At 60.5% G+C, this 9,514-nt stretch overlaps 1 protein-coding gene and 2 non-coding genes across 3 annotated transcripts; all 3 read left to right on the forward strand.

Annotated features, from left to right (window-relative positions):
* Positions 1–1,003: 1,003 nt before the first annotated feature.
* Positions 1,004–9,242, forward strand: NOP53 (NOP53 ribosome biogenesis factor). The gene is made up of 12 exons (XM_032839189.1): positions 1,004–1,252; positions 1,724–1,788; positions 3,438–3,549; positions 4,230–4,429; positions 4,804–4,874; positions 6,003–6,098; positions 7,339–7,443; positions 7,537–7,740; positions 8,005–8,180; positions 8,338–8,404; positions 9,000–9,076; positions 9,182–9,242. The coding sequence occupies exons 1-12, from the start codon at positions 1,029–1,031 to the stop codon at positions 9,240–9,242; spliced, it is 1,458 nt and encodes a 485-aa protein (XP_032695080.1). The 5' UTR covers positions 1,004–1,028.
* On the forward strand, positions 2,681–2,803 carry LOC116856200. The gene has a single exon (XR_004380499.1). It is a non-coding gene; the product is annotated as a small nucleolar RNA SNORA54 (small nucleolar RNA).
* Positions 8,447–8,556, forward strand: LOC116856201. Its single transcript, XR_004380500.1, has one exon. It is a non-coding gene; the product is annotated as a small nucleolar RNA SNORD23 (small nucleolar RNA).
* Positions 9,243–9,514: the final 272 nt, after the last annotated feature.

Below are 9,514 nucleotides of genomic sequence, written 5' to 3' on the forward strand. Positions count from 1 at the left end.
GGGGGCTCCAGGGCGGGTCGCGAGGATCCCGCTGTGCGATTCCCGGCGTGGCCCCCTCCCTCTCTGGGCTTCCTGGATCCCTATGAATGGTTGCCAGAGCCCAAGGGCGTACAAGCTTCCTTCCTTATTTGTAAACAGCAAAGATTAGTTGATTTTAAGATGAAACCTCAGGGGGCGAGCCAATAACAATAGCTAACATTTGGATACCAGGCACATTCTTTTTTTCTTTTTTTTAAGACTTATTTATTTATTTGAGAGAGAAAAAGAGAGAAAGCACAGAGCTAGAGGGAGAGGGAGAGCCCAACTTGGGGCTTGAACCCAGGACCCCAAGATCATGACCGCAGTGAAGGCAGATACTTAACCGACTGAGCTACTCAGGCACCCCCCCCCCGGTACAATATTACACTGTTGTGGGTTTATTATTTCGTTTCCTCTCCTGAAAAACTTATAAGGCTGATGGACCGTTATTGTCCCTAATTCACAGATGGGGAAAGTGAGGCACAGCTATGCAGCTTGTCCAGGATTCATGATTCCCAGCCTGCACTGCCAACCCTGTATGTTTCTAACAGTTTGCATATGAGATTCTGTGCTCCCAACACGGCACTCGGAGAGCTCCTGGATTTCCAAGATTCTAGGATCAGAACACTAAAAACACAAACGTTCTGAGACTGGAGCGTGTCTTTCGCCGAATCCGCCACGGACGGCTCTGATTTTCCTTTTTAAGACAACTGGATTAAAAATAATAAATAGTAAGTTAAAGACTAAAAATATACGCAGATTTAAAAAATTTTCCTAGGCGGAGAGGTGTTTGCTCAGGGCTGGAGTCGCCAACCCACGACCCGAGGCCCACGGGAATTTGCATAAGAGGGAGGAGACATTTACCCTTTATTCCCGCCCCTTGGCGGCTCCAGTCACTTTACCCAGATTGCGGTTACCGGAAGTAGGTCACGGGAGGGGGCGGGAAATCTGCGCGCGCAGGCCAGAAACCGGCTTTGGGGCGCCGGCGACCGAATGCTTCCTTTGCCAAGATGGCGCCGGGAGGCAGTGGCCGTGGCAGCACGCCGTGCTTGAAAAGCGAGGCCGATTCCGGCTTCCTGGGCTTCCGTCCCACTTCGGTGGACCCGGCGCTGAGGCGGCGTCGGCGAGGCCCAAGAAACAGGAAACGAGGCTGGCGGCGGCTCGCTCAGGAGCCGCTGGGGCTGGAAGTTGACCAGTTCCTGGAGGACGTGCGGCTGCAGGAGCGCACTAGCGGGTGCGTGGGGCGGGACTTCCGGGATCTGGGCAACGTTCGGCGAGGCGGGGTGCGAGTCCGAGCGTGCTTGGGGGGACATCCGGGGTGCTGCGCGTGTCTGTATCGGGTACCTCTGCCCTCTGGGGTGAGGTTGGGGGTCTTGGTTGGGTTACCACATCGAGGACCCCCAGTGTTAAATTATAATTCAGGCAAGTGACTAGTAATTGTAGCCTAAGTGCGTCCCGTCCACCCACCTTTGTGTAATGCTGAGAATTAAATATTACGATATTTTAAGCGCTGTGATCTGTTAAGTACTGAGTTCTGTGATTTTAAGGGAGAGGCCTTAGCCTGGTAGAATCCTATGGCTGGAAGAAGGTGCTTGAATGTGCATAGTACTAGAGGAAAGCCAGGCCCCCTGAGAGGTTAAGCCTCCCTCCCTAGCAGCTTGCAGCCTCCACATCTCTGGCTGACATTCTCCTTCCCGTCTCCCAGTGGCTTGATATCAGAGGCCCCGGATGAGAAACTCTTCTTCGTGGACACCGGCTCCAAGAAAAAGGGTGAGGAAGAGCTTTCGGTGGTGCCCGCTTGGTCCTTCTGTATAGTCCATCTTAGTCTCTATGATTGACAGGGCTTGGGTGGCAGGCGTCAGCCAGGAAAGGTCTTTACTATAAACAAGAGGATCTGGAATGAAAGACTAACAAGTCAGATTTTCTTTTTGGGGTATCCGAGCTCTCAGTCTTCAATCTGGCAGTTCTCATCGAGTCTCCATCTGGCGCCTGGAAGCCAGCAGGGGTCTGCCTGTGAGTAGATCAGACGTAAATGAGCAGACCTCTCATTAACTTGCAGAAAAGCTGGAAAGGATGAGACCTGTTTTAGTAAGACATGCTTGAGTACGAATAAGATCTAGTGTAACGAGTAGGTAAGAAGCTGGTCTTAATTTGGTTTCTTTGATTTGCCGAAAGGCGGGGCGGGGGGCCTGCTGAAACATTGCAGGAGAGGTGAGTTAGGGATGGTTTGAGTGAGTAATAGGTTTTCCAAGGGTGAGTAGAACAGACCAAAAATAGACGATCGCTTTAACCAGGAGCTAGAAAACAAGCTAAGGGTCTTCTTTATTGAGCAAGTGGCAAGCTGCTTGAACAGCAGGGAGCGAGTGTGGGTTCAGTCCAGGGGTCCATTCCAACGAACGTGGGAGGGTCTGTTTCCATGAGCAGAAAAGGACCTGCTTTGAGGTGCAGGAGACTGAGCTAGCGAGTGAGAGGTGATGATTGAAGAGGTCACCTTTCACAGGAGGGAGCCGATGGGAGTGGGAACAGCAAGGGGAAGGCAGGACCTGCCCCAGGGAACAGGTAGGGTAATCCCGAAGGCCTGCTTTGGCGAGTATGAAGTCTCTTTGGGAGCAGAGGAGAAGCAGTTGATAGATTCTGTTTTTGGCTTAAAAAAGAAAGAAAGAGGCACTGTTCGTGGCCTGTTAGTCTGGCGGTGGCTTACGGGCTCCATTCCGGTGCCATAGCAGCTCCAGGGACACGTGACTGACTGACTTATGGCTCTCAGTTTCAGGTCCTGGGGACACAGGGAGGAAAAAGAAAGGTAATAGTGACTGTGGGCTTTCCCAGGTGAGCACGGTGCCTCATGCTGTTGCAGTCATGACCTTTCCAGGCAACCCCGTGAGTTAGGCGTGTAAGGTTCTCATTTGGAAGCGCAGAGAAGTGAAGTCTTCAGGACGTAGCCTAGGAAACAGAAGGACGTGGGTTCTGTCCTAGAGCGTTCGGTCCTGGAGTTTGCTTTTCACTATCAGGTGAAAGAAGGTGGAAAAGCATCGTGTTGAGAAGCAGCCATTTTGGGTCCCGAGTCCAGCTTCCTGGGCCTCAGTGTCCCTTGGTCGCCTTCTTTGTCGTTAGCATTCCTGGTTTTCCTGCCTTGTCTGGAAGCCCTTAGAGGGCAGGGCTGTGGGTCTGACCCTCTCTCTGTTCCCAGCACAGGGCTGTTTCCAGGTGGCCCAGGAAATGGATGGGGGCGGGGGGCTGGGCAGAGCTTGGACACTCTGGGCACCTCTTTCCCCAGGTGGAAGCCTGGGGCCAGCCTGGGGCCTCCTCGTCTGCCCTGGGATGCAGGTCTGATGGCTGCCGTGGGGCCGAAACGCAGGGGTGGGAAGTTGCTCTTGGGAAGCGAGGAGGCCCGAACCCTCGACTGCTCTCCTTTCTCCCAGCCCCAGAGCTGAACAAGAGGACCAGAAGCCAGAAAAGATCACTTCTTCTCAAGAAACCCCTTCGTGTTGACCTCATCCTAGAGAACACATCCAAGGTCCCTGCCCCCAAAGAGTGAGTGTCCCCCCAACCCCCACCCCCAGATCGTCTTTCCTGCTGGGCTCTGGCATCTCGTCTCTCGTCCTCCTGTGCAACAGCCGCCACTCACTTCTAGGGGGAGGGGGTCAGGTCAGGTGAGCGTCACTTGGAGGAGAGGGATGGTATCGGACAGGGGCTTTGCGGGTGGGTTGGAGGAAATGAGGTGGGGGCCGGGGTGTTGTGGCTGAGGCAGAAAAGTGCAGGGCCTTGGCCCAGCCAGGAGCTTTGGGGGTGGAGGGGAGGGATGGCTGGGAGCTATCAGGAGGCCCAGCAGGCTGGCTTAGTGACAGCTATGAGGGAGGGGAGGTTGGATGGGTGACGGGGTGGACTCCTGAGATGGGGATATGGGAGGAGCGGCTGTGGGGACCAACTGAGGTCAGTTTTGAAATGATGTGTGAGGTTCTTGGGAGACCTGCAGAGGCCCCCGTGTTGTTGGCTCTCGGGTCAGGGGAGAGGCCCAGGCTGGAGACAGACCTGGCTGGGTGGGCTCTGAGGCTGGGTGGGAGAGGCAGGAGGAGTGCAGAGGAGGTGCACCTTGTACAGGGTGCTTGGGAGAGGAGCTGCTGGGTAGTGGGGGTGCAGAGCCCGACCGGGAGGAGCTGGGCCATTTCTCAGGCCTCTGCTTTATCCACCTGTGCTACTTCTCCTCCACCCAGCGTCCTCGCCCACCAGGTCCCCAATGCCAGGAAGCTCAAACGGAAGGAGCAGCTATGGGAGAAGCTGGCCAAGCAGGGCGAGCTGCCCCGGGAGGTGCGCAGGGCACAGGCCCGGCTTCTCAACCCTCCTGCTACCAAAGCCAAGCCCGGGCCCCAAGATACCGTCGAGCGGCCTTTCTATGATCTCTGGGCCAAAGACAGTGAGTGCCCCTGCTGTTACTTGTGGGTGGGGACAAGGCTGCCATGCACAGTTTTGCAGGTTGTTTGCTGCACAAGCGCACAGGGTCTGAGGGAGGTGTTGGCAGGTACTTCGATGATCCTCAGCAGAGTTCAGTGTCTTGGGCTTCCCTTTCCTGAGGGCTGCCCCCTGCCCCTTAGCCTTGGCTCCCTTCTGCTTTGGGACCTGTCTGTATGCTCTTTTGCCTGGCATTCAAAACCCATTGGGGTCTGAGAGTCCGTCCCTCCCTTGTCCAGTCCATGTTTTGGTGCTGTCTTTGTTGGGAGGAGGGGTGGGAGGGAGCCCTTCAGGCCTCACTGGCAAGCCCCCAGCAGCCACCCCGTATCGCTTCCACAGACCCTCTGGAGCGGCCCCTGGCTGGCCAGGACGCCTTTTTCCTGGAGCAGACCAAGAAGAAAGGGGTGAAGGTGAGACTGGCACAGGGGGTTCTTGGCGACCGGTAAGAGCAGGGCAGAGGTGGTGGGCGCTGCACTGGGGCCCTAGAGCCTCCGTCTCAGCCAGGGGCCAAGACCGCGCATGCAGGAGCCAGGCCTCGAGCTGGTGCCCCCAGAGGAGAGGTCCGCGTGCCGGCGGTCAGTGGGGTGCTTTGGGGGATGAGTAAAGCTTCCCTGAGAAGGGGCCTGTGCCGACAGGTCCTCCCCACGTGGGCTGTGCCGGGACAGGGCCACCGGGCAGGGAACTAGGGAGTACAAGGGTGGGGCTGAGTAACAGCTCAGAGGAGGCTGGCCTGGTGGGAAGGAGCTTGGGTTTTGGAGTTTTCCTGTTAGTGATTTTGCGTAGAAGAGTGGGGTCCCAGTGACAGCTCTGAGGAGTCAGGATCGTGGTGGGTGGACGTGCCAGGATGGGGGGGGGGGACCCAAGACAACGCCCTGGGGCAGAAGCACTGCGACAGGTGGGCAGTTGGGTGTGGGGAGTGGGTGGGGGCCGGGGGCTTCTGGGGTTACCCCCAGGCTTCTGGGCAAAGGCCAGAGGGACAGCCACCACCACCCCCTATCCCTGCCGTGGTCTTGTTGAGGCACAGGTCTTGATCGGATTCAGATTTGGGCCAGGTAGACCCGGGTTTCTGCATTTGTCACAAGCTCCCGCGGCAGGAGCCGGGCCACACCAGGGGCTTCTGCCAGCCCTCTGTCCACTGTCCTTTGCTCTGAATGACAGAGACCACCTCACGCCCTCTGCCAAGGCTGCTGCAGGTGACAGACTGGGGACTAAAGTCAAGGTGCCCTTACCCGTGTTTTTACCAGTGGTGCCCACAACAGGGGTTACAGGGACTTTTCTCAGGAAAGGCAGGCAGGGCCCTCCCTAACCCCCCGCAGGGAGCTTTCTCGTCCTGGGGCTGTGGCTCCCTTGGGTAGCATGGCAGCTGGGTAGCAGGTGTCCGTTGTCTTAGACGCCGGACCCACCGGCACCTCCCAGTTGGAAGGCCGTGGGCCCTGCCAAGGCCTCTGCCACCTGCCCCGCCTGGGGAACCGGCTTCAGAGCATGCGCGGTCTCGAGTTGTGGGGCTGCCAGGCTTCATGAGTCTTGTCCTCCTCCAGCGGCCGCTGCATCTGCACACCAAGCCTTCCCAGGTCCCTGCTGTGGAGGTGACACCAGCTGGAGCTTCCTACAACCCGTCCTTCGAGGACCACCAGGTATGCAGCCTCTCCTCAGCTGTCGCCTGGCCACCTGGTTGGCTTGGCCTCACTGGGCTCCTGTGTCCGCCCGCTGCTGGGGAGTCGGCAGTGACTGAGGCGACCCCCCACTTCCCCTCCTGAGACTCACGGTCCAGCAGGGGAGACAGACCTGTTTCCAGACAGTGATGACCCAGAGGGCTGGGATGAGGGAACCCAGAGGAGTCGCCAAGCCTAGCCTTGGGGGTCAGGGAGGGCTTCCTGGAGGAAGGGGATATCAGATCTTAGACCAGAGTTCTGAGGAGGAGTTTGCTGTGGGGAGCGAGGGGATTGGGTGTTCTCAGGTGTGTGCCAGAGACAGTGTGTACAAAGGCCCGGGGGTGTATGAGACCATGCCATGCCACTTTTCGGGGAGTCCACGGGCTTAGATGCAAAAGACCTCAAAGAAATGCTAGTAGTCTGAGCCGGTGAGATTTTTCTAAGGTCCAGGCTAGGTCGGCAGCGGACACCTGGCTGTGGGAGTCACTGTACATCGGTGATGTCCGTTGAGCGCGGGTGTCGTGAACAGAGGGGACATTCTTTGGCCTCGGGGAGCACAGGTTCCCAGAGACAGATCGAGATCGTGGAGCAGACGCGGGACGCTCGAGCGAGTGCCCTTCCGCCTCGTTCATGACGAATGGGCCCCTTAGCCGGCCCGGAGCAGAGCGAGCAGTTTTCTGCGCCCGATACTCGGTGTGGGCGAAGCCGGAGCCACGATGCCGAGCGGGAGGAGGCAGAGGCCAGGCAGAGGCAGAGGCCATCGCCGTCCCCCGCGGGCTGGCTTGGCTGTGGGGGGAGAACGTGGGAAGGTCGGTCCATGTCTCTTGTTCTTTGAGCTGTGTCACAGAGAGCGCTCCCACGCCTTAGGACTCGCCCACTCACTGCGTGGGATGTAATGGTTTTAGCGTCTGCAGAGTTGTGTGGCCTGAGTGGCCCTCACCAGTATGTTACAATGCTTTTATCCCCTCAAAAGAAGCTTGGCACCCATCAGCCGGCACCGTCCTCCCGCCCCATCTTCCCTCAGTGGCCCCACTGTTGTTTCTGTCTTTACACGTTTGCCTGTTCTGTGTCTTGCGTGAACAAAACTACCGAGTGCAGAGATCAGGGATCGGGCCGTCCTCAATGAGAACTGGCGCGGGAGGAGGGCCTGGGGCACAGTGGTGGGAGGCTGGGTTTGTCTGTAAGTCCCTGGGTGCTCAGCCCTGACCCCTTCCCCTCCCAGACCCTGCTGCGGGCGGCCCACGAGGTCGAACTGCAGCGGCAGAAGGAGGCGGAGAAGCTGGAAAGGCGGCTGGCGCTGCCCGCCTCGGAACAGCCTGCCACCCAGGTGAGCCCACACCTGCCCGCCCTGCCCTGCCCCTGCCCGCCCCGCGCCCCCCCCCCCCCCCCCCACCCCCCCCCCCCCCCCCCCCCGCCCCAGGAGTCTGCGTTCCAGGAGCTGTGCCAGGGGCTGCTGGAGGAGTCAGACGGGGAGGGGGAGCCAGGTGAGGGCCAAGACAGGGGGCCCGAGGCTGGAGGGGAGCCGGCCGAAGGAGTGGAGGCCTCCCCGGCACCCACGCGCCTGGCTGCGGCGGAGAAGAAGACCGAGCAACAGCGGCGGCGGGAGAAGGCTGCGCGGAAGATGGTGAGCGCTGTGGTCTCTAGCCTGCTGCTTCTCCCGCGGCATGTGGGCTCAGGATGTGACGGGGCATGTTCTAGATCCAGTCCCTGCTGCCCTGATGCTTATATTGGGGGTGTGGGATTTACAGACCACCAGCGGGTAAGGAAGGTGGTTCTGGGAAACGGCTGGGAAGTCGGGGGAGGTGGCATTGGGGGCCTCAGCAAGGGGGGAGGTCTCCCAGGGGACGGTGCTCAGCCGGGCCCCTGACTCCACCCGGCCCTGCTGCAGCGGGTACAGCAGGCCGAGGTGCGGGCGGCCCGGCTCCGGCACCAGGAGCTCTTCAGGCTACGCGGGATCAAGGCCCAGGTGACGCGGCGGCTGGCGGAGCTGGCGCGGCGGCGGGAGCAGCGGCGGGAGCGGCGGCTGGCCGAGGCGGACAGACCCCGCAGGCTGGGGCGGCTCAAGTGAGGCCCGGCTTGGGGTGGGGAGCGGGGATCTGGGGTCCCGGTTCCCTCCTGGCCTCCTCCTGGAAGATCATCTCCCCGCGGAGCCCCCAGTTCTGGAAGGCCTGCTGCCCTGGGCGAGGCTGACCCCCTGAACACCCCTGCCCATTTTCTCTAGGTACCAGGCCCCCGACATCGACGTGCAGCTCAGCTCGGAGCTGTCTGACTCGCTCAGGACCCTGAAGGTATTTGCCCGCCCGGGGTGTTGTGCTGTAGGGGAGACCCCGTGCCCAGTGATGATACCCATCCTTGCTCCCCGTGCCCGCAGGGGCTATGGGCGACATCACGGCTGCCCCCGGGTTGGGCCGGTTGGACTGACGCCTGGGGGCTGAGGGCACGGGGTCTTCGGGGGTGAGGGGCCCTCTGGTACGATTGGAGCCTATGGCCTCTGGGAGGCCCTCCCAGCCGGGTCCCAAAGCAGCCGGGACAACCTTTCTCCCCTTCAGTGCTGGGCAGGTCTCCTTAAAGCTCAGCACGGTCTTGTCCCGCACGCACTTAGAACCTGTTCGGTGGCCCTGGGCGCCTCGCCACGGCCGTGGACCCCGCGGTTTGGCCCCGGCTCGGGGCTGCCGCCAACGCTACTTCATCCGGGGCCGCGCGCCCCGTTGGTCTGAGCCCGGCCCGTGCCGCTGCTGCCCCATGCCCGGCACACTCTCCTCCTCTTCAGCCTCCATCCCGCTGGTGCTGCGGACCTAGCCCAGGGGTCCCTCCACATCACCCCACCAGCCCAGGGCCAGGCTGGGCCCCCCCAACTGAGGCCTCCCTCTCTGTGTCCCGCAGCCGGAAGGCAACATTCTCCGCGACCGTTTCAAGAGCTTCCAGAAGAGAAATATGATCGAGCCTCGGGAGAGAGCCAAGTGAGGGTCCCCAGGGCTGCTGCGGGGAGGGAGGGCTTTGGGAAACCTCCCGCCCCTGCGCTTGGTGGGCTTGCTGGCCACTGACCGCCCCCTTCCCTCCTGCAGGTTCAAGCGCAAGTACAAAGTGAAGCTCGTGGAGAAGCGCGCGTTCCGCGAGATCCAGTGAGTGGCGCCCCCTTCCCTGCCGGGCCGACGGGGCTCCGGGCTGCGGCAGGAACCCCTCTGAGCTGCCGAGGAGAAGGGGCCCTTGTCTGCCCTCCTTCCTGGTGGGGCCCCGTCCGACCTGGGAGGGGGCGCCACACTAGATGCCTTTGAGCTCAGAGTCTGGGCGGGGGAGGCTCCCCAGAGGGAAATGGAAGGGCCCGAACTGGAGTTGGCCGGTGTCGAGGGGGTGAGGCCGTGGGGCCCTTCCTCCGCCCCCGCACCCTCAGCCCCCTC

Source organism: Lontra canadensis, unplaced genomic scaffold (genome assembly GCF_010015895.1).
Source record: "Lontra canadensis isolate GAN:19392208 unplaced genomic scaffold, GSC_riverotter_1.0 scaffold107, whole genome shotgun sequence".
Classification (NCBI taxonomy): Eukaryota; Metazoa; Chordata; class Mammalia; order Carnivora; family Mustelidae; genus Lontra; species Lontra canadensis.

What these genes read in the sequence shown, in the direction of transcription:
- NOP53 (XM_032839189.1), top strand. Translation starts at nt 1,029, where the DNA reads ATGGCGCCGGGAGGCAGTGGCCGTGGCAGCACGCCGTGCTTGAAAAGC. An exon ending in CACCGGCTCCAAGAAAAAGG is followed by an intron (nt 1,789 to 3,437) that starts GTGAGGAAGAGC and finishes CCTTTCTCCCAG; the next exon opens with CCCCAGAGCTGAACAAGAGG. An exon ending in GAGCCTCGGGAGAGAGCCAA is followed by an intron (nt 9,077 to 9,181) that starts GTGAGGGTCCCC and finishes TCCCTCCTGCAG; the next exon opens with GTTCAAGCGCAAGTACAAAG.